Source organism: Watersipora subatra, chromosome 10 (genome assembly GCF_963576615.1).
Source record: "Watersipora subatra chromosome 10, tzWatSuba1.1, whole genome shotgun sequence".
Taxonomy (NCBI): domain Eukaryota; kingdom Metazoa; phylum Bryozoa; class Gymnolaemata; order Cheilostomatida; family Watersiporidae; genus Watersipora; species Watersipora subatra.
The window spans coordinates 37,314,729-37,339,794 of record NC_088717.1 but is presented as its reverse complement, the minus strand read 5'-3'; the positions used below and the strand labels follow the sequence as shown (position 1 = coordinate 37,339,794).

The 25,066-nt window shown below is 35.6% G+C and overlaps 1 protein-coding gene across 1 annotated transcript; it reads right to left on the bottom strand.

The window, feature by feature from the left end:
• Window positions 1-1,164: 1,164 nt before the first annotated feature.
• Window positions 1,165-19,947, bottom strand: LOC137407023 (BTB/POZ domain-containing protein KCTD16-like). Its single transcript, XM_068093626.1, has 4 exons — window positions 19,681-19,947; window positions 4,686-4,910; window positions 3,373-3,538; window positions 1,165-1,319 (listed from the first exon to the last, which is right to left on the bottom strand). Exons 1-4 carry the CDS (start codon window positions 19,945-19,947, stop codon window positions 1,165-1,167), a joined length of 813 nt encoding a protein of 270 aa, XP_067949727.1.
• Window positions 19,948-25,066: the final 5,119 nt, after the last annotated feature.

Below are 25,066 nucleotides of genomic sequence, written 5' to 3'. Positions count from 1 at the left end.
TAAATAGCATGACTGTATGCAAAACCTGGATTTCCGACTCTAAATACAGTGCGAAGCCAGCCTTTCATTCCTATATTTTAATCGCCATAACTGGACACACGTAAGACAGAAAAACAAACACAGATGTATATACTTAGGTATTACACTTCTACTGTTCAGATCCTTATTTCCACTGTTTCCTGTATATACATTTATTACTGCTAATCAAACGTCTCTTATTATATGATAACTGTTGGATAAGAAAGTCAAAAACTGATACATTGATCAAAAGAATTCGGCGCAAACCCATGGAAGTCTGTCACTTTGTTACATGCCAGTCTTTTAAAGTATGTATCTTCTCTTCTACACACAGCTTTTTGTTGGAAAATGATATGTCAAAGCTGTGAATGACTACTCGAAGCTTCACTATGCTTTGCATAAGCAAAGAAGGTAAAAATGAAGTGTAACGGTTATAGCAAGGGCTTACTTGAGTGAATGTTTACTAGGGTGAATAGTTGCTTGTAAATTTGTGATTAACAACAGTTGTTTGGTCAACACACTCACTGCACAGTCTCTGATACTTACAACATACAGTCTCTGATACTTACCACATACAGTATCTGATACTTACCACATACAGTCCCTGGTACTTACCACATACAGTCTCTGATACTTACTACATACAGTCTCTGATACTTATCATATACAGTCTCTGATACTTCATACTGTCTTTGCCAATTACCATATAGTCTCTGGTTCTTACCACAGGCAACTTTTCATACTTACCACAAACAGTTTGTGATGCTTACCACAGGAAGGCACTGATTTGTTGAGCATCAACATTGATTCATATTTATTTTGTCTGCAGCAAATGAACAATTTAGCTGAAGGTTTGTACATTTACTTGATATCAAATTAATGACTTTTCATGGAATATTAGATGCCTACCTAAGCAGATTTTATATACTCATACTATTAGCAGACAGCAGGTCAGAAATATAAAGAAGCTTGTTTTAGCAACAATTTAAATAATTTATTGTTAATATTGAGGTGTTTGTTACAATATTCGTGTCAGTTTTATGTGAAACAATATGTAAGTAGAATTTTTGTTCACGTAGAATAGAACACCTTGAAAGAAAAAACAGCAACAACATGGCAGATGTAAAATATATAATATAACAGCAGTTAGTGAGATTTTGTCCAGACGAACTCATTATAGTGGTACCACCTGCCTTCTTCCGACTCTTGGTTCAGGACCTGTGGCACACCTTTGATGGCTATGGACGCCATGTTTAAGTTCTGTTGCGTGCCGTCATGGGGCTGGGAACTAGTTCCTGTACCTGCAGTAATTATACCAAAACATTTAAAGCCATGCTTGGTAAACTCATACTGAGTGTCTACATAACACTGGTCTCAGAGCTCACCATGACTTCATGTTAAACCTTAGCAATTGTATAGTCACACTACTTGCTTGGGTTTCAGCAGTTTCTTCAGTCATATAATACAGGTCAAACACATTTGTGCTACAAAATCAAGTCCTAGAATACAACTCAAACATACATTTCCTGTCAAAACATGCCATATGATTCTGCTCAAACATACTTGTGCGGTAACAACAATCCAGCAATGTTATACGTAGATAGACTCCACCTTAAATGAACACAAAGGCCATATTTGAAAACAAATATCTGTTGAACTTTGGTAGATGATGTTTAAGTTACCCTATCTAATCTCAATATGCAGTCGAATTTCAACATATGAAATTAATCTATTCTTATACTTGAATCCTACATTAAAAGGGTCTTATGTTGAAGCAAATATTCTTATACAATTACATTGTATTGTGTTCAATTTATTTTAAGGATGAAAACAGTGAGAAACACTTCAAGCAATTGCGTAACACATTAAAAAATATATTGTACAAAACTGTGTACGCTGAACTTGAATTAAAAATTAAATTTATAAAGTAATAATCAGTAAGAAGGTGTTTCTATTGTTGCATTACCTTAGAGAGGTAATCGGTGGTAGAGTGAGTGATAGAGATACATTACCTTGGAGACGTGATCGGTGGTAGAGTGGGTGATAGAGATACATTACCTTGGAGACGTGATCGGTGGTAGAGTGGGTGATAGAGATGCATTACCTTGGAGAGGTAATCGGTGGTAGAGTGAGTAATAGAGATGCATAACCTTGGAGACGTAATCTGTGGTAGAGTGAGTGATAGAGATACATTACCTTGGAGACGTGATCGGTGGTACAGTGAGTGATAGAGATGCATTATCTTGGAGACGTAATCGGTGGTAGAGTGAGTGATAGAGATACATTACCTTGGAGACGTGATCGGTGGTAGAGTAGGTGATAGAGATACATTACCTTGGAGACGTGATCAGTGGTAGAGTGGGTGATAGAGATGCATCACCTTGGAGACGTAATCAGTGGTAGAGTGAGTGATAGAGATGCATCACCTTGGAGACGTAATCTGTGGTGGAGTGAGTGATAGAGATACATTACCTTGGAGACGTGATCGGTGGTAGAGTAGGTGATAGAGATGCATTATCTTGGAGATGTAATCGGTGGTAGAGTGAGTGATAGAGATACATTACCTTGGAGACGTGATCGGTGGTAGAGTGGGTGATAGAGATACATTACCTTGGAGACGTGATCGGTGGTAGAGTGGGTGATAGAGATACATTACCTTGGAGACGTGATCGGTGGTACAGTGAGTGATAGAGATGCATTATCTTGGAGACGTAATCGGTGGTAGAGTGAGTGATAGAAATACATTACCTTGGAGAGGTGATCGGTGGTAGAGTGGGTGATAGAGATGCATTACCTTGGAGAGGTAATCGCTGGTAGAGTGAGTGATAGAGATGCATCACCTTGGAGACGTAATCTGTGGTAGAGTGAGTGATAGAGAGGCATTACCTTGGAGACGTGATCGGCAGTAGAGTGAGTGATAGAGATGCATTACCTTGAACACATTATCGGTGGTAGAGTGAGTGATAGAGATGTGCAGCTTAGCTTGCATTAAATATAATTTTTATTATCTGTATGTTTTACTTTCCCAAAGTTGTTTAAACTTTTACTTGCAAAAGTTTTAGCAAATTTTAGACATTTCTTTTTAGCTCAAACCAAGTATTTGCAAAAATTTTGTGTTGTTTGTTTAAAAACTTGCGTGTATGTCCAGGTTTGATTGTGCATGCAACTTTGAAAAATGGATACCTTGTAGGTAATAATATTACAAGTTGCGTTTATAGATAGCGATTCATATGTAGACATTTATAAGTAGGCGTTCATATGTAATCATTCATACGTAGACATTCGTATGTAGACTACATAGATTCATACTCAACAGTTGTATGATACTTACTGTTGGCAGACTCTGGTACTTACCACAGGCAGCCTTCAGCTCAAAGCCCGCATCCATGAGCATATCAAATGCTTGTTCTAGGAAATTGTGTTTAAGGTAGAACCTGGCAGAATATCGGTCATAGTCTCCCCTGTCAGCATCCCGTGTCTCATTCAGCGTTTCCCTGAAAACTGATCTGCAGAGGTTCACCTGTGGCAGATGTAAAGATGCTTTGCAGACTATAACCTCCACACTGTGGTTGATACCGCACTAGCTACATATAGCTATTAGGTACCAGCTGAAGTCAACTGTGGCATGGTAAACATAACTTCATTAATAATTTATGGTCTTTATATAGTTTATTCAGAACGGAATGCTTAATAAATTAGTTGTAGTTATTAGGTACAACGCTAAGTTCAATTGCCGTAAGTTGATTACCGGTATGATGTTATTATTTAGTAGCATTAACTAGGCATTACCCAGAATGCCTTTCATTTTCAATCAGATAGCTTGCTGCGCTCATTTAGATTTTTAATACAAATTGCTACACTTCATGATAACAATCCATGAATGTATTCATAGAGGAAACTTCATTGAATGTGAAGGGGTGCGCTTGAGTTTCTAATCAGGTGGGTGTTAAAAAGGTTGGTTCTCAGGAACCAGATGGAGTTTTAAAACCCTGCTGGGAGGCACAGAGCACATGCGTGTGAAGTTTGAACAGAATTCGTTTAAAAAAGTGGAAACTTAGAGTTTGCGTAGACTAACAGACCGACACACACGATGACAAATTGGTATTTATTATGAGAGACTAATTTTTGTTAGGCATTTATTTTATTTAAAACACTTAATTTATTAGCACCAACGAAAAAACCTTTCAAAGTGTGTACAGTTGACTAGGTCTATACACAAACTGTCAATCTTTGCTACCCAAACTGGTCATGAATGGCTTCTGAACTGCCTGCCTTGCAGTAGTAAGTTTATAAAACACCAACCAGCGCCATTTTGACAGATAGTAACCTGAAATGCTCAGGAGCACACAAGCTCAGTGCATCACAGTACATGCCACGTTAGGGAAACAATTGTTCGCAATGCTTTTTAATGCCCCAACCAACAGACTTAACCGGAATTTTGAGAACTATAAAAGCAAAAGAGTGAAATCATAGCAACACAAAAGTTGTCCGCTCTCTTCAAGTTAATTCCCAGGCTACACATGTACATGTTATGGATGCTTGTCAAGTAAACTAATTGTTTTCCTGATGTTTAACTATTTCCAAAAAGCAGCTTGCATTTTCGGACAATATTTCACCTTCTCAGTAATGACTCAATCAACTAATCACATGTATAAGGAACCACTGACCTTTCCACAGACCAAGATTCGACACAGCTTTCTAAATTTGACATCGGCCAGTCCATCACGCCCAAAGAAAAAGGTCCCGCGATAGCCAATAGTGATAGTGCCAGTTTTGTCCTTTATGTCGTGCATTGATGAAGACTTTTTCATAGTAGAGAGAGAAGGAAGAATGCCTGGTTTGGTCCTAGTCTCTAAAATCTTGCACATCTCTGGTAATCTGTAGTATTCTGCCTAAAAAATTAAATTACTATATTAATTATGACTACTAATATTAGGCAAACAGGGAATCTATATACATGTATATAAATCTCAAAGCCTGTGGGTGTAGTTCAGAATCTTTGACTATAGCTATTAAAATATTGGAATGAACAATCTGTATCATGGAAGATTTGATCCCATTCCCCAGACAATATGCTAAACCATTGAGCTACGCAAGGCTGATGGACTCATTTGGCGATATTTGTCGCTATGTGGGTGAAAATATGCATACTGCTCTGCATTATGGCGCAACGTCATTTTATGGTTGCTCTCACGGCTCTTATTAGTAAGTTTAGCAATACTAGCTTACTCAACTTAGTCATTGACAATGTGCCAGTCTAGTGGCAACTGGCAGGCAGCTACATTATCTGCTACTGTTTACAAGCTGTTTGTGATACCCACGCAACGCCAGGTGTTCAGCTAGTTTTTACTATAGCGTCAACTTCAGTATGTCTATTAGTCTGCCCATCTGTCCGAAGCCAACCTAAGAGTGTAAGGAAAAAGGATTGCACAACAAGGGAATCAAACCTGGACATTCAGATACCCAGCCAAGCACACCACCAGCTGCACCACTCAACCACCTTGCCACATGTAAGAATAATTATGCAAATAGCTATTACACATGAACATTTCTCACGACGCACAGGAATGTCAGCATTCTCAGCTTTACTGCAGTAAGGGCTGTGTTCGTCTGTCGGTCAGAAGCCATGACTAGAGATTCGTAAAAAGATCCCATCATACAGGACTCGAACCTGCAATAATTGGCTTCACCACCAGTTACAGCAATCATTCGCCTTTCAGGAGTGTAGAGTTATTCCGCAACATAGACCTATTAACTATAGTTAATAGGTTTATGTTGTGCATATACATGTACTTAAACTTTGTGGGTAATGGGCATACCTAATGATCATCCATGGTACACTAGTCTGTCAGAGTACTAGCATGTATAATATATCAATAGAATTAATAATGTCTTTACCATTTAGTTTTTAATTGAGCAATTATAAACTGCTGGCATTTTTGTTCACTACAAGTTTTACTTTTACTGCCTATAAATAAACCCACCCAATCCATTTATTTTACAATATTCAAATAAAATGAAAATTGTTTTCTTTGCGGAGCATATTTTGCTCAATAAAAGAACAAATGTATTTTTACAAATTAACATAATTATGTGTGAGTAGGCTTTTTGGCCTTGACCTTTGCTCTTTTACAACTAAAAAAAATTTGTTAGCTGCATCATCATTACTCAATTACTCATTACTCATTACTCGTTAGCTCAATATGAGTCAATGGCTTTTAAGTTAATAGCATCCAATTTTCCAGAAAACCTACTTCATGAGATTGCAAAGCAGATGATTTTAGAAGTTTATTTGAAAAGTAATATTTAATATTTATAGTTACTGGATTTAAAATTTAAGGTTAAGTTTTAATTATGTGTGAAAACGATTTTAGAATATATGTTTTAAAAACATAAATCATGTTTTGGACAACGAAGTTTTTTAATTTATAGATACTTTGTTGTCCAAAACATGTTTGGAAAGCTAGTCATGGTGCTAGTAGCAACAACAAACAGTTGCATTCTACTAGCTTCCTGCCCAGCCTGTTCTCTTCATCCTATCAGATTCCCCATCCAAGCCAATTTGCCAATCAGCAACCACTAACATCAAACTTAGCAAGTCATGAAGTATTTGCATGCCATTTAGATATATAAAATCAATACAGCCTGTATTGATACAACTATCAATACAGCCTTTGGCTATTAGGTAATTTCTCATGACGATAATATTTTGGTATTGCACCCGTGGTGATTCTATAGTGTATATGGTATGATGATAATATGTTGGTATTGCACCCTGGTGATTCTATAGTGTATATGGTATGATGATAATATGTTGGTATTGCACCCTGGTGATGCTATAGTGTATATGGTGTGATAAAAATATGTTGGTATTGCACCCTGGTGATTCTATAGTGTATATGGTATGACGATAATATGTTGGTATTGCACCCTGGTGATTCTATAGTGTATATGGTATGACGATAATATGTTGGTATTGCACCTTGGTGATTCTATAGTGTATATGGTATGATGATAATATGTTGGTATTGCACCCTGGTGATGCTATAGTGTATATGGTGTGATAAAAATATGTTGGTATTGCACCCTGGTGATTCTATAGTGTATATGGTATGACGATAATATGTTGGTATTGCACCCTGGTGATTCTATAGTGTATATGGTATGACGATAATATGTTGGTATTGCACCCTGGTGATTCTATAGTGTATATGGTATGATAAAAATATGTTGGTATTGCACCCTGGTGATTCTATAGTGTATATGGTATGACGATAATATGTTGGCATTGCACCCTGGTGATTCTATAGTGTATATGGTATGACGATAATATGTTGGTATTGCACCGTGGTGATTCTATAGTGTATACGGTATGATAATAATATGTTGGTATTGCACCCTGGTGATTTTATAGTGTATATGGTGTGATGATAATATGTTGGTATTGCACCCTGGTGATTCTATAGTGTATATGGTGTGATGATAATATGTTGGTATTGCACCCTGGTCATGCTATAGTGTATATGGTATGATAATAATATGTTGGTATTGCACCCTGGTGATTCTATAGTGTATATGGTATGATGATAATATGTTGGTATTGCACCCTGGTGATTCTATAGTGTATATGGTATGATAATAATATGTTGGTATTGCACCCTGGTCATGCTATAGTGTATATGGTATGATAATAATATGTTGGTATTGCACCCTGGTCATGCTATAGTGTATATGGTATGATAATAATATGTTGGTATTGCACCCTGGTGATTCTATAGTGTATATGGTATGATAATAATATGTTGGTATTGCACCCTGGTCATGCTATAGTGTATATGGTATGATAATAATATGTTGGTATTGCACCCTGGTGATTCTATAGTGTATATGGTATGATGATAATATGTTGGTATTGCACCCTGGTCATGCTATAGTGTATATGGTATGATAATAATATGTTGGTATTGCACCCTGGTGATTCTAGTGTATATGGTATGATGATAATATGTTGGTATTGCACCCTGGTGATTCTATAGTGTATATGGTATGATGATAATATGTTGGTATTGCACCCTGGTGACTCTATAGTGTATATGGTTACCTTATTTTAGTTGAAATGTAGCTGCTTGACATTACTTGATTTAGCTCCATTTAACTTTACTACTAATGAAACAAGGTTAGATTAAGTTTCCAACACTAACAGCCTTGAAGAAAAGTTTGAAAATTGTTGAAATATTGATAATAAGAATAACAATATTGATAACAGTAGCACTGATCAATTTATATGAGGAAAAAATTGAGACGCCTAAAGTACAGTTTGTTGCCTTCTTAGGGCTCGTGAAAATACTTAGATATATCTTTAATCTTCTAAGTTAGTTTTTTGCCCGAGCTCCAAAAAATTTATAGTTATCTAATTAAATATTAATAGTATTAGAAAGGCTAATAAATAATAATTTGTGATAGTACAGGATAAATAATAATAAACAACTCACATGTACTGGTGCTAAATGCTAAAAGCATATATTATGATGGTGGTTTAAAATTACTTGTAATAATAATGACACACTCAATAATAATAATACTAGAATAATAATAGTACTAAAATAATGATAGCAGTAATAAGATTGATAATAAAGAATGATAATAAATGCATTCTTACTGATATAGTTATTGTAGGGGATATCCATACTCTAGACAAGGGAGATTATCATATATAAAAACGAGACGACCTTGAAAAAAATGCTCAAGTTTTGAAGCTTGAGGACAGCGACTATCCGTGTTGTTTTCAAAAATATTGGTAACTTCTTTGGCATGTTTAGAATAAGACAGCAATTTGAGACAATACATTTATCGGTTTTTTTTTATTAGCAAATGTATGCTGAGAAGATTTCTAGAGAAAGAAAAACTTAACGAAAAAAAATCTTTTAGTTTCGCAAAAAAACTGGAGGTTGGAGAGGTTGGGGGCTCAGTCAATTTTTAGTTTCACAGATAGAATAGTTATTGCAATAATCATAGTAATAATAGCTGAGAGACAAGGACAACACCGAGTTGAGATATGTACATGTACATATCAGATGACAGAAACTTAAAGGTTGACTTGCAATAAAGTTCACATTACAGTTATTTGGTATCAAAAGATTCACTATGTCTTACTCTGTTGTGTTGTAGGTGCAAAATGTGTGGAAAGGTGACTACAAGCTCTTAAAAGTCCAAAAACGAAAAGCCGCCGCAGATTGAAATCTCTTTATTTCGATGACGTAGCCATGAAATTTGGTTATCGTCTTGTCAAGTGATGTTCTCACATGAATTAAAAGGCCAATAAAATGCTCAATATAAAACTTATTGTAGCACTAGTTTATGACAAACACTTCGGGTTTTACCGAAGACCCCGTATCAAATATAGATGCTCACTACTTTACAGTTTTGTTTCGGCATTATTCAATCGTCAAGTCGTAATCTGATCATGTGACCCAATACTTCGCAAATAATTTCTGCAGCACTTTTCGATTATCCCAAATGACCAACAGGCTCGTCATGATTATCAGACAACGATATGTATCCCTTCAAACTAAGGCTAAAAAATTAAACAAATTTTTACGGTAAGTTATAAGATATCACTGCTAAAAGTGACAGCATTACGATGACGATAAAACAGACGCGTAAGAACAATAGACATGGTTTTATTCAATGCGTGAAGTATATTTGTGAAAATATTTCGACGAATAAGGTTTCATGAAAGTGTAAACAGAAACCATCTCCCACAACTACGTCACATTTGAGCCGTTTTGAAAAGAAAATCCAAACTACGGCGGTCTCGTGTGGCTGCGATTTTCTGTTCGTTTTTGAGCTTTTAAGAGCTTTTGTAATCACCTTTCCACATATTTTGCACCTACAACACAACAGAGTAAGACATGGTGATTCTTTTCATATCAAATAACTGTAATGTGAATTTTGTTGCAAGTCAACCTTTAAGACTAATAAGATATCAGTTTAAAATATTTCATACGCCTGGTCAGAACATGTTCTTGGTGTAAAGAAAGCCAACTGCCTTTCCTCCACCTCTCCAAGGAAAGCCAGATGGCCTAAAGTATGGAGCCGATCCGACATGATGCAGCTGGCTAGACAAGGACCAGCCAGCCTCTATGACAGAAGGGGCTGAAGCGAGAAGTATATACAGACAGCTGCACCTCTGCTCAGGGAGACAGTGAGAGAGACGGGAAAGAGAGAGCGAGCAATACAATGCAGAATGGGAGTCAATATCAATGCTTCTATTTTACATCGACTACACTTTTGGATCTATTAATATATACATGTAGGTACCTAATTGAGCTCGAAACTGTTGGTATTTTGGGTGAAGATATGAGAAGGGTAGCTGAGGCAGACATAATGGTAATGCAGAGTGTAATGAGGTTTGCAAAGAGAGATGTAATGATTTTGAAGATTACACTAACACTGTTTCCTTCTCGTAGTCTGGTGACGCAAAGGAGGAGTAAATTATGCATGGGATAAACAGAGACTTGAATGCTTAACGATGTGTCAACTATATAAAAACTATTGAAGGAAAGAGTTGAATAAGCAAAAAATTTTCTCGTTATCTAAGACTATTGGAGAAGCTGTAGTCTCAGTCGATTTCTAGTTTTCCTGAACGAATGCATAACACAACAAGCACAAAAGATTGAGAGACAAAACAGAGTTGAGATTTGTACAAAAGGAGAGATTACAGAAGTGTTATGATAAGTTACTACAGAGTCAGTATTTTACTGGTCCCGAAGAACCCGGCAAAATTACAAAGTCATGATAATGGTTGATAACCATATGGTAGGTCTAGAGATGGCTGTTGGTGCCAGCCCTACCGACTTAAAATATTAAAATAGAGATAATTGCCAAGCTATTAGCTATAATTAATGTAGACTGTGTATCAAGCCAGATAAGAAGACGTTGGGCTTCCTCAGTTAGTGTGAAATTTAACACAGCTTGGGTATAAAAAGATAAATGACAAAATTGCTACAAGCATATGCTGGAAATTGAACAGAATTAATCTATTTATCCGTACTCGAAAATGGTATTACCACTGAGTGTAGAGATATTTAAAAGAGATATGAAAAATTTAATATTTAAAAAGAAATAAATAAAACTTTAAAATTTTAAATTTAAAGTGTAAAAATTTAAAAGGTAAAATTGGTAAAAGATAAAAACTTTAAAATAGTATTTAAACCATATGTAAAAATTATTTTGTTCTCTTTGGCTTTTTTATTTAGGGTCCACCACTGCAAATAGTATATCCTGATACAGAATTTATAGTGATTATCTGCGCGTGGGATTTGGCACAGGGGTGATAGTAGCTGGATGCCCTGCCTAACACAACCGATGGTCCTTCTGTGATTCGAACCACTGACCTACTGATTACATACCAGCGCACTAACCACTGAACTACGATGTTGTTCATGCTATTTCAATATTTCTATGGTAGAATGATTAAAACAAGGAGAGTTGACGTAGTTGTTATTGACAAGCAAAACGCTGTAACAAGAATTATCAATAAAGCTTTAGCGATGTACTACAGGGTGAAAAAAAGATTAGACAATACCAAAGTGAGTAAAGCGAATAAAAATAGCAATTATAGTGGTTGGTACAGTAGGAGCTATCCATCACCCGAATTACTGAATGGGGTTCTCCTCATTGACCAAAAACAGTTGTGTAACTTCTAAAATACTTGTAAAGATCACAAAAGAAGTGATACGTGATAAGTTAAACGTATGGAGTTGTGGTTCTAAGAAAACAGGCATAGAGATCAGGAGAATTATGAAATACCAGTTTAAGATATTTTACACATTTAATAAGGATATGTTCATGGCTGATGCTATGAGCAGACATAACACTAATATAAAGTGTAAGGATGTTTGTAAATAGAGATTTATTGATTTTATACTAACAGTATAGTTCTTTGTTGTTCTATGTTGACAAAGGAGGAGAAAATTAGTGGGACAGCAAGCAAGCAAGCACAGAATTGAATTTTTAACAGCACATCAATTATATGAAAGCTAGACTGCCTAGTAAAGTGGGAAACCTGTCTAGAGAGCTGATAGCGTGAAAGACTAACTATGTATAATGACTTATTATCACAAAACTCTATAGTATACATAATCACGTCTTTGACATCTAGATATTTGGAGGTATGTGTCAGGGTGACCAAAGAATTACAAGTGTTTTATGCAAGTGCAACATCCACTGGTAGCAGCCTAGTTTAGGTGAGACTATTGCAGATTTTGTTACAAAGTGCAGTAGGCCCTACTAGTATTATGAACTCTAAGGTTAAGTATTAACAATGGTTGAATATGGATTCCCTTCTAGACCTTGAGAGATTATTAGTTTTAACGTAATTGGTCTCAACCTTGTTGGCCGCACTTAATCTCATCAGTTTCTCCAAACACTTCTTTATTGAAAAATAAAATATGTTTTTTTTTTATTCAAGACATAGGCTTATGTTTTACTGGTGCACACAATAAACTGTGCATTAACATCACTGTGTTCAAAGATCAAAACCATTCCAATATATGAACTCAAAACAACTTACATATCTTTTCATAAAAACACGACCTTGTAAATCAGTGTAACTTCTGCTATTGCCTTTTAAAGACCCCTTATGCATTTTAAATTTTGCTGAACCGCTGAGACTGACTCAGTGAACCCTGATTAAACCCACAAGGCTCAGTGAATCAGAAAATTTGCATTTGAAGTAGAGTTTATTATAGTGACTAATAGACTTGGCTGTCTTGCTTTGAATAAGTTGGCTAAAAACTGGTGAACGACTATCTTTTTGATATGGTCTTCAGGCACGATTTTTTATCATCTTTGCAAGCCATGTTTGAGAGTCTGGTGGGTTATGAACAGTTTAAGAAAAATGAAATAAAAGTTAAAAAATGCTAAAATGAAATGGGACAAAAAAAACATAGAACTTCAAGAATTATAACCAGATCAGTTGACTATATCAAAGCTAATGCTGATAGCGGTATACAAGGAATTATTGTTAGACAAGTTAGTTTACTCAAGAATTATGGCGCACAAGTTTGCATGAGTGAAATGAAAAAAAATTGCACACTTTTGTCTGAGTTGACTCAAGCAAAAGCTGAATTATTAACTGACCAAAAGCATGATAAGTAGTTGTCTTCTCATCGATTTTGGTTTTTCAGGGAAAGGCGATTATTTAATTAATGATTACCTTGTGTCAAATGAATGTGATAGTATTGCTGATAACAGTACTGTTAATGATGATCTTATACTTTCTGTAAGACTGATCCTATCAATGGTATGAATGCTGCTGTTTAGCAACCGGCGAGTAGTCAAAACAGATGGACTCCTGTACCAATGCTTGAACTATTTGAAGAAAATGTTACTATCACAAGAACTGGTCAAGCTAGCCACTCGCTGACAAAAGATGAGCTCTTAATAGAAACTTGGTTTTAAGTTTTAGATTAACTGTTATGTAAGGTTGAGTTAGACAAGTGTGTAAGCAATCCCTCAAACATAGAGTATATGTTCCCTCAAATATAGAGTATATGTTCCCTCAAACATAGAGTATATGTTCCCTCAAACATAGAGTATATGCTCCCTCAAACATAGAGTATATGTTTCCTCAAACATAGAGTATATGTTCCCTCAAACATAGAGTATATGTTCCCTCAAACATTGAGTATATGTTCTCTCAAACATAGAGTATATGTTCCCTCAAACATAGAGTATATGTTCCCTCAAACATAGAGTATATGTTCCCTCAAACATAGAGTATATGTTCCCTCAAACATAGAGTATATGTTCCCTCAAACATAGAGTATATGCTCCCTCAAACATAGAGTATATGTTCCCTCAAACATAGAGTATATGTTCCCTCAAACATAGAGTATATGTTCCCTCAAACATAGAGTATTTGTTCCCTCAAACATAGAGTATATGTTCCTTCAAACATAGAGTATATGTTCCCGCAAACATAGAGTATATGTTCCCTCAAACATTGAGTATATGTTTCCTCAAACATAAAGAATTTGTTCCCTCAAACATAGAGTATATGTTCCCTCAAACATAGAGTATATGTTCCCTCAAACATTGAGTATATGTTTCCTCAAACATAAAGAATTTTTTCCCTCAAGCATAGAGCATTTGCTCCTTCAAACATAGAGTATATGTTGCTTCAAACATAGAGTATATGTTCCTTCAAACATAGAGTATATGTTTCCTAAAACATACAGAACTTGTTCCCTCAAACATAGAGTATGTGTTCCTTCAAACATAGAGTATTTGTTCCTTCAAACATAGAGTATATGTTCCTTCAAACATAGAGTATATGTTCCCTCAAACATAGAAAATTTGTTCCCTCAAACATAGAGCATATGCTCCTTCAAACATAGAGTATATGTTCCCTCAAACATAGAGTATATGTTCCCTCAAACATAGAGTATATGTTCCCTCAAACATAGAGTATATGCTCCCTCAAACATAGAGTATATGTTCCCTCAAACATAGAGTATATGTTCCCTCAAACATAGAGTATATGTTCCCTCAAACATAGAGTATTTGTTCCCTCAAACATAGAGTATATGTTCCTTCAAACATAGAGTATATGTTCCCGCAAACATAGAGTATATGTTCCCTCAAACATTGAGTATATGTTTCCTCAAACATAAAGAATTTGTTCCCTCAAACATAGAGTATATGTTCCCTCAAACATAGAGTATATGTTCCCTCAAACATTGAGTATATGTTTCCTCAAACATAAAGAATTTGTTCCCTCAAGCATAGAGCATATGCTCCTTCAAACATAGAGTATATGTTGCTTCAAACATAGAGTATATGTTCCTTCAAAAATAGAGTATATGTTTCCTAAAACATACAGAACTTGTTCCCTCAAACATAGAGTATGTGTTCCTTCAAACATAGAGTATATGTTCCCTCAAACATAGAGTATATGTTCCTTCAAACATAGAGTATATGTTCCCTCAAACATAGAAAATTTGTTCCCTCAAACATAGAGCATATGCTCCTTCAAACATAGAGTATATGTTCCCTCAAGCATAGAGTATATGTTTCTTTAGCTTACTGCTAGCAGAGGCTGGGGGTATTTTTAAGCCTGTTTTCAAGTGTTTTAGCTTGTGTTGTCTGTTATTTTTGTTTGTAAGGGCATGTTAGCGAGACATGGCAAGTCCAGTAGCAAAAAACATCAACGACTGAAGACATGTTCAGTTGCAGTGAGCAATTTAAGGTTGGATGTCATTGCTGTCATCGGCAGTTGCCTTGTTTGGGAATTGAACCTTGACCTGTAGTTTGTAAGTCAGGTATTCTAGACCACTAGAACACAGTTCAGGCAAAAAATAGAGAAGAAAGAAAGTACTTGGTAGTCCAGGTGTGTTTGAGTCTACTGTGGCAGCTGCTCCAGACTCTGGAATAGCTAGTGGCAGCTCTCAGAACCTACACATAGCCCAGCAAGCGGAACTAAATCTCATTTAGCACATGCAAGGGTTTGTTCCAAGCTGATGGCCCTGCTGAGCTACCCTCAAGTTATTCAATAGAAGACGGCTCCAATGGTTTTGGTTGTTTGATAAGACCAATGTCAAGAGGTCAAGAGTGCATAATCGGTATACGTTACAGTTAGACATATGCTTACACTGAACGAAAGTGACAAACAGGTCAGACCCAAAACCCCAACCCGCTGCTGTATAAGTAAGTAAAAGGAATAGCTAGGTCAAGACAGAATGGAAGCCATATGACTCTACGCTTGCAAATAGGGAAACAATGGACGATGAAAAGCTGTTAACCAACATTGATGAGACAACTCCAAATTTCAGGTTATAGTAAGTATACTAAATTCCCCTGAAGATGTGTGACAGCGAAACAAAGATGACCTCATACAATTTTTACTATAATAAGAGCCATGTTCGTCATTCTGTCCGTCTGTCTGAAGCCATGCTGAGCGTTAAAAATGCATCATATAATCAAACTCTGATATTCAGCTAATAAGCCTAGCATACGCCACTCGACCATTTTTCTGTATATAGTAATAACTGTGCACATAATTACTACACCTGATGACCTACCAGCGTACTAGTTTTATATAATTTTAATTATACAAGTTTCCGCACACTTTTATGGAGTGCTAAATACTGCTGGGCTTAACCATATTTCATTATACTTTTGCGACTCGAGTAAACATGATCGATGTATATGTCATTTAAGAATGAGCACGTGATATAACAGTAGTATTTGCTTGTACATAACATGAGACTTGGCACTGACATAGACATCTAGCTATGACATGGAATACAAAATAAGGTCGAGCTGATGCAAGCAAGTGCAGAAACTAACAATGATGTAACAGGATGTTATGCCTGGTATATAGGGCACAGTAAACTGACAATCGACCTAATATATCTCTGCACTTATATTAAGTAGATTGCACACAGCGCAGGTGGTGCAGAACATAGTTTTGCATATTTAATATATTCCGGAATAACTGTGCAGTTAATATTACACTGAAAATCTCCCATGGCACGCCGGTCTACAAGGTTACTGATAAAAATAATAATATCTATTATTCTGAACCCATTTGGGAGTGATACAACCGGTGAGCAGAGCCAATAACTGAGAGCTGAGATATGAAAATTCTTTTGGGATTACAATGGCTTGATATAAATGTTGTTGGTAAGAAAAATGAATTATTGACTCTGTTGTAGCCAGGTTCCACAGGATGAAGGAACAAATATGGAAAAGAATGAAAGCATCAATATCTAATGATTGAAGTTAGCAAAACACACACAAAAAAACTGAAAAACAAACGAAAAAACACAGAAAAAAAGAAATAAGGTTATACTGATCATGATTATCATACTTGTGTCTGTTCGTCTGAGTGATTGAATGTGAGTGCTCAGTATTGACCAGAAATAGCTGAGCAACCTTTACTTTTAGCAAACTGTCTCACTGGTAGCCGCAAACATTCTAAGGAAGGTTTTGTCTAAGTTTTAATACTACGGACAGTTAGCAAAGCAATTAACAGCACAAACTGAAAATCTTTATAATAATAATAGTAATAATAATGACAGAGATAGTGATAAGGAATAATAAGGAAGATGAGAAGATTGGTAAATACAAGGAGCTTGAGTTTGAGATGAACAGACTGTGGAAGGTGAAGACCGAAGTGATACCAATAATAATTGGTGCTCTCGGAACAATATCAATGAGGCATATAGCATACTTGGCCGAAGTGGGAGTGAACATGTCTTTTGAGACTATAGAGAAGACAGCCATCTAGGAACAGCTCACATTTTGAGGAAGGTCCTCTCTTAGTGGAATTGAGAAAGATGTTGGATCCTTTGGCCTTTTGTTAAGACCCGGACTCAACATGGACAACAGCCAGTCACCTACCACCACACGACTGTGAAGAAAGACTTTTACAATAATAATAATAATGATAATAATAATAGTAATGACAGTGATATGGGAATATCTATGACAAGAACTTTAAACTTTAATCATGTAGTTGAAGACCACCCATCGCATCTATTATCATCTTTACACAGGAAGTAGAAACACCTAGAAGGTGAACAAGGCTGTTTCTTTGGTGGAGCTTGTAATAAGACTCTTGCAGGAAATTACTACCTTCACAATAATTAGTGTGTTATGAACTCAAGGTGAAGATAGCCTCTACCTATAGAAAACTTGCTACAACTAGGATTCTGTTGTTAGATATATCCATCTAACTTACGTTTTTGTCTTATTTTGTAAAAAAAAATTTAATTTTCTTAGCTATAATTTTTTTTATTAAAAGTTATAGCTAAAGAACCTTTATGCAATATTTTTTTATTAAAAGTTATAGCTAAAGAACCTTTATACAATTTTCTATATTTAACGACGACACTCTTTGTAATTGTTCTGGATGTATCGTAGCGTTACAACTTTGAGTAATTTCTTGAAGTTGTTCTCTCTCGATTCAGAATCTTAATAAATAAACAAGATTCTATTTATTGCAGGCATCTTCTTTAACTTTGGTAGTTCATATTACAAGCTTTTAAAAGCAAATTGAAATGCATGTTTATAGCTAGCAACTCAACTTACCATAAAACCTCTAATTGAACGCCACCTTTATTTGGCCGCCTTTAGTTTTCAGTGTTTACCTGAACTTCGGTGACTCTCAATTTGGCATAGCCTACAGTTTTAAATCATTATACACTGCTGTTTATGTACTTATAATAAAAGTTGACACCAAAAGTTTAGAAAACATCTCTGACAAAGCCAGCAGCATTTAGCCGGTAGCGGTTAGGCATAGCTGTGTATTTAAATAAGTATGCTAATGATACACATGAGAGTAGACGACAATCAATAACAAGCCAGGTTATAATATATAGGCGATTGTATGCTGCACTCAAGTTAATGATTAGCAATTATTTAACCTTATCCGAGATGGAACATGCCAGAAGAACTTTATGCTTCCCCAAGTACTTTTTAAACATCTATGTAAGCGTAGACATAGTAATAAATACGGAGTATGTTTCGAAATCCACCTGTAAATCGTGTCAACCAATAAATAGTCGATGGCTCAGAGTGTTGCTATAACAAGTTTAGCTATAATAAGGGTCATGTCTGTCCGTCTGTCCAAAGTCATGAAAAGAGTGTTAGGAAAAAACCACCCCACACGGAAATAAAGCTCGGATATCCGGCTTCGTGGACCAACACATTAACCGCTACGCCACTCGGCTGCAGTGACATTTTTTGGAATAAATGTCGATATAATCATTACACATGGTCTCACAGGGCACAGACTGCCGGCGTACTAGTATAAATTACTATAATAAGAGGTTGTGTCTGTCTGTCCAAAGACATGATTGCCGGTTGGGAAAAGATTGCATCAATCAGGTTTCAAACTCTTGACTTCGGCGTTGTAGAGTGACACTCTAACAACTGCACCACTCAGTTATACTCAGAATAATTGTACATTTAGTTATTAAACCTGATGATCTCCTACACTGCAAGAGACTGCCAAATTACTAGTATTTATTATAATAACAGCTGTGTCGGTCCATCTGGCTGTCTGTCTGTCCGATGCTACACTTGGAGGATTATGGAAAAAACGCATTAGTGCAAAAAATTCAAAAACAACGCACCAATCCAAAAAAACTCAAAGATCCTAGATTTGTAGTTAAGCCCACTACCAACTGCATCACTGGACCACCTTGCAGCATCACAGAAATACTGTGCAGATAGTGATCTGCACTCTCTCCTGGCGCAAGAGACTTCCACGGTACTAATATTAACAAAAATGAGACAGTTTTCTGGGTGTTGCTCAACAGTACCTGGGCCACATCAACAATTTGACTCTGAATTTTTACTACAATAATACTCGTGTTTATCGATTTGTCTGTCTGAAACCTAGTTTGCCGGTTGATAAAAAAGATGGCCGCCTACAAGTATTCGAACCCAGAAGATTCAGTACATCTATCCGGTACAGTACCACCTGCACCGATGGTATGGTTTCCAGGTTTTTATAACTGCTGCGCTTGTAGTTATTCTGTGCACATAACCTTGACACATCTGACAATCTCTCACGGTGCACCAGACTGTCAGAGTACTAGTGAAAAACAACTAACTTTGAAAAGTTCATTGTTAGCGTACACAACTCACCTCCAACTTAAGCCTTGAGATTTCTGAGAAGTTCTCAGGCAATATGAGTCGACGATTCCTCAGATAGTCAAGAATGTAGCGAAATAAGATACCATCTCTGTCGAGGAACCATCTTCCTGATGAGTCTTTCCCTAATTTGCATGAGCTGCTATTCTCTTCACAGAAATAGGATGCCAGCAAACTGTCCTTGGCAGATGTCAAGGTTTCTATGGTAGTTGTGTAGCATACTCCTCCCACATTTATTTCGAGAATGTCCTGAGGGCCCATCCTGCCTGCAAGAAAAATTATGCTAAACTAAAAACAGGTTAGAAAATCTAGTGTTAAGAAGGCAAAAGATGGACAGGCCTGTATAGTTGGTGAGTTTGTAGTAAACTGTCTGTGTACACATGAAACGGGGAAAAAACACAACCCTGAACAGATGGTTAGCCAAAGGTACACAGGTAACCATCTGTTCAGAGACTAGGCACTAAAAGTCTTGACTTGATACTGATGACAATTGACAATGGCAATTGGCAATGGCAATTGGCAACGGCAATTGGCAATGGTAATTGGTAATGGCAATTGGCAATGGCAATTGGCAATGGTAGTAGCACCTAAAGGATAAGAACAAAAGGAAGTAATGGTTCTGTACAGATGGTAGATAAGTTTTCAGAGACAGTACAGATGACAGTTCGAAATACAGGGTCTATGAAGATTGTAGGCAAGAGTACAAATGTTGAATATATTGTAGGTAAAAGCACAAAATCTGTACACATAGTAGGTACAAGCATAATAAGGTTCTATACGAAAGGTAGGTAGAAGTATTACAGGCTCTGTACGAAAGGTAGGAGTATATGGTCGGTGCAGACTGTAAATAAGAATACAAGATCTGTACGGACAAGTTAAAGGACTACTGTAACAGGCACTGTACCAATGATAATCCAAAGACATGCATGATCTGCATAGATGGTAGGTCAAATGAGTACAAGCTCAGTAGAGCTTGTAGGTGGAAGAACAAAATCTACACTGATAGTAAGTAGAGGAGTAACAGGCTCTACTCAAACAGCTGATGAAAGTATAACATTCTTTGTACAGATGATGAAAAGAAGTAGATGGTTTTTACTTGTGGTAGGTAAGAGTGTATTGTCTGTACAAATAGTAGAAGTGCAGAGTCTGTACATACAGCAAAAATAAGTACGAGGTCTAGACTGATAGAGGAAAAAGTACAGGGTCTGTACAGATAGTAGAAAGAAGTACAGGGTCTGTACAAATGGTTAGAAGAAGTACAGAGTCTGTACAGATAGTAGAAAGAAGTACAGTGTCTGTACAAATGGTTGGATGAAGAAAAGGTTTTGGCAAAATGGTAGGCTGAAGGAATATAAGATGTGTACTAGTGCTGCATAGCTGAAGTACACTAGTTATTGATTAACACTGACGCTCACGTTTCAACAACCCTTATAAGGAGTTGATTGTTTCTTTAGAAGAACTCAGTCTTTTTTAGTTATAAGTAAGTATCACAGAATGTCAATTAATTAACTGCTATATGCTGACACTCAACATGAATTGTTAGCAAAACATTTTTTGGAGGCAAAAAATCCATTCTCTCCTCTTAAAATTACTGTGACTATATATTGATGATGTAATGCAATATTTACTTAGTAACTATAATATTTATTATAGTAGCTAAATATTAAACAATATGAGTTGATAAAGTCTACAAATTTTCTAGTTTATAATGCAGAACTTATAGTTTTTCATGTATCTTAGAAAGCATATGCATTTTAATGTTGATCAATATATGTTTTTATGCTAGAAATATGCAAATGTTAATATTATTATTTAAAAATAGAAAACATTATTCTTGGCTTTTTAATTTTATAAATACATTTGCTAAAAATATAAATGGTGGCAAGTTATGAATAACAAAAATCTAAACACTACAAACTTGTAGTTTTCTTCCTGCTGTTGGTCTTGACCAACTACTTCAAACTGTTCTAGTGATGTGTAGAGGTAAAAAGGTTTGAAGGAAAGGTTCTAAGGTCGATTGTTTGTACTATATATGATATACCGGCCTATGATATCTTTTCAGAGGTATCATAGTGGCTGGTATATCGTTGATAGTTTAACGATATATTTATAGACTAGTTTGATACTTCTCATTGGGCTTTTAGTAGCCATCTTTAAAGTATAAATTGTTCAACATCGTACTAGAATCTTGTTATGCAGAAAAAACTTCAGATTGATTTTAGCAATTGCCCACAATTCGTTTGACAGTTTTAAAAAATTATTTGTTTGAACTCCAAAACAATTGTCAGATAACAAAAACTTTTAATAATTTTAATTCATTTCAAGACTAGAAAATAACTATTTTTAAGCATGCTTACATTATTTGCTCAGTAAACTGTTTATAATGAGAGTAGATTTCAGAGCAAAAATGTCTTAAACTATTTATTTGAATTCTGACTTGTTTGAGACCGTAGACATGAAATAACTAAACTAGGACAGTACTTTGCTTTAGTAAAATGATTGATGCTATCACATCTGTATATCAAAGTCAGGCCATTGCATAGTCTGCTATATTAACCATTACGTGCCTTTGACTAGATGAGTACATACTACTAGTATTGCGAACGAGTTCATTTTAAACGGGTTTGCTGTGCTAGATGACAGCTGGAAGTATCATAAGGCTGTATATTAATATTCAGCCTTTAGACAAAATGGACAGTAGGCGTAAATGAATAGCCAATGTAATGTGGTTGCTTTTCGTATTTGCTCTTTAATTCTACTAAGTGAAGGCTGTGGAGTCTAACCTTTTACAGACAAGCAAGTCCCACTAATACTAGATAGTATTAACAAGTTTCCATCAACTATGAAAGGACTTAGAATAGTACATATCCTTTGGAACTGAATATTATTTTGAAGCTTTCAGCTTGTAGAACTCTATAAAACAACAAAAATCAAATAAAGTAAATAGTTTTTTCTCACTCTTCAAAAATGTGATGTTTTAGAGGCAACTAAAGAAACAACATGATTGCAGTACACTGAGTCTGATAGAGTCTGTATATTTGTTATGTACACTGAGTCTGATAGAGTCTGTATATTTGTTATGTACACTGAGTCTGATAGAGTCTGTATATTTGTTATGTACTCTGAGTCTGATAGAGTGTCTATATTTGTTATGTACACTGAGTCTGATAGAGTCTGTATATTTGTTATGTACACTGAGTCTGATAGAGTCTGTATATTTGTTATGTACACTGAGTCTGATAGAGTATGTATATTTGTTATGTACACTGAGTCTGATAGAGTCTGTATATTTGTTATGTACACTGAGTCTGATAGAGTGTCTATATTTGTTATGTACACTGAGTCTGATAGAGTCTGTATATTTGTTATGTACACTGAGTCTGATAGAGTCTGTATATTTGTTATATACACTGAGTCTGATAGAGTCTGTATATTTGTTATGTACACTGAGTCTGATAGAGTGTATATTTGTTATGTACACTGAGTCTGATAGAGTCTGTATATTTGTTATGTACACTGAGTCTGATAGAGTATGTATATCTGTTATATACACTGAGTCTGATAGAGTCTGTATATTTGTTATGTACACTGAGTCTGATAGAGTCTGTATATTTGTTATGTACACTGAGTCTGATAGAGTCTGTATATTTGTTATGTACTCTGAGTCTGATAGAGTGTCTATATTTGTTATGTACACTGAGTCTGATAGAGTCTGTATATTTGTTATGTACGCTGAGTCTGATAGAGTCTGTATATTTGTTATGTACACTAAGTCTGATAGAGTCTGTATATTTGTTATGTACACTGAGTCTGATAGAGTGTATATATTTGTTATGTACACTGAGTCTGATAGATTCTGTATATTTGTTATGTACACTGAGTCTGATAGAGTCTGTATATTTGTTATGTACACTGAGTCTGATAGAGTCTGTATATTTGTTATGTACACTGAGTCTGATAGAGTCTGTATATTTGTTATATGAATACTGAGTATGATAGAGTCTGTATATTTGTTATGTACACTGAGTCTGATAGAGTCTGTATATTTGTTATGTACACTGAGTCTGATAGAGTCTGTATATTTGTTATGTACACTGAGTCTGATAGAGTCTGTATATTTGTTATGTACACTGAGTCTGATAGAGTCTGTATATTTGTTATGTACACTGAGTCTGATAGAGTCTGTATATTTGTTATGTACACTGAGTCTGATAGAGTCTGTATATTTGTTATGTACACTGAGTCTGATAGAGTGTATATATTTGTTATGTACACTGAGTCTGATAGAGTCTGTATATTTGTTATGTACACTGAGTCTGATAGAGTCTGTATATTTGTTATGTACACTGAGTCTGATAGAGTCTGTATATTTGTTATGTACACTGAGTCTGATAGAGTCTGTATATTTGTTATGTACACTGAGTCTGATAGAGTCTGTATATTTGTTATGTACACTGAGTCTGATAGAGTCTGTATATTTGTTATGTACACTGAGTCTGATAGAGTCTGTATATTTGTTATGTACACTGAGTCTGATAGAGTATGTATATTTGTTATATACACTGAGTCTGATAGAGTGTATATTTGTTATGTACACTGAGTCTGATAGAGTCTGTATATTTGTTATGTACACTGAGTCTGATAGAGTGTATATATTTGTTATGTACACTGAGTCTGATAGAGTCTGTATATTTGTTATGTACACTGAGTCTGATAGAGTGTATATTTGTTATGTACACTGAGTCTGATAGAGTCTGTATATTTGTTATGTACACTGAGTCTGATAGAGTCTGTATATTTGTTATGTACACTGAGTCTGATAGAGTCTGTATATTTGTTATGTACACTGAGTCTGATAGAGTGTATATTTGTTATGTACACTGAGTCTGATAGAGTCTGTATATTTGTTATGTACACTGAGTCTGATAGAGTCTGTATATTTGTTATGTACACTGAGTCTGATAGAGTGTATACATTTGTTATGTACACTGAGTCTGATAGAGTCTGTATATTTGTTATGTACACTGAGTCTGATAGAGTCTGTATATTTGTTATGTACACTGAGTCTGATAGAGTCTGTATATTTGTTATGTACACTGAGTCTGATAGAGTCTGTATATTTGTTATGTACACTGAGTCTGATAGAGTGTATATATTTGTTATGTACACTGAGTCTGATAGAGTGTATATTTGTTATGTACACTGAGTCTGATAGAGTCTGTATATTTGTTATGTACACAGAGTCTGATAGAGTCTGTATATTTGTTATGTACACTGAGTCTGATAGAGTCTGTATATTTGTTATATGAATACTGAGTCTGATAGAGTCTGTATATTTGTTATGTACACTGAGTCTGATAGAGTCTGTATATTTGTTATG

Excerpts from the sequence above, each read along its gene's own strand:
- LOC137407023 (XM_068093626.1), bottom strand. The coding sequence starts at position 19,947 with ATGGGCCCTCAGGACATTCTCGAAATAAATGTGGGAGGAGTATGCTAC. Across the intron at positions 4,911-19,680 it reads TCTCAAGGCTTAAGTTGGAG|GCAGAATACTACAGATTACC; the intron begins GTGAGTTGTGTA and ends TTAATTTTTTAG. Across the intron at positions 1,320-3,372 it reads TGAGCTGAAGGCTGCCTGTG|GTACAGGAACTAGTTCCCAG; the intron begins GTAAGTACCAGA and ends TAATTACTGCAG.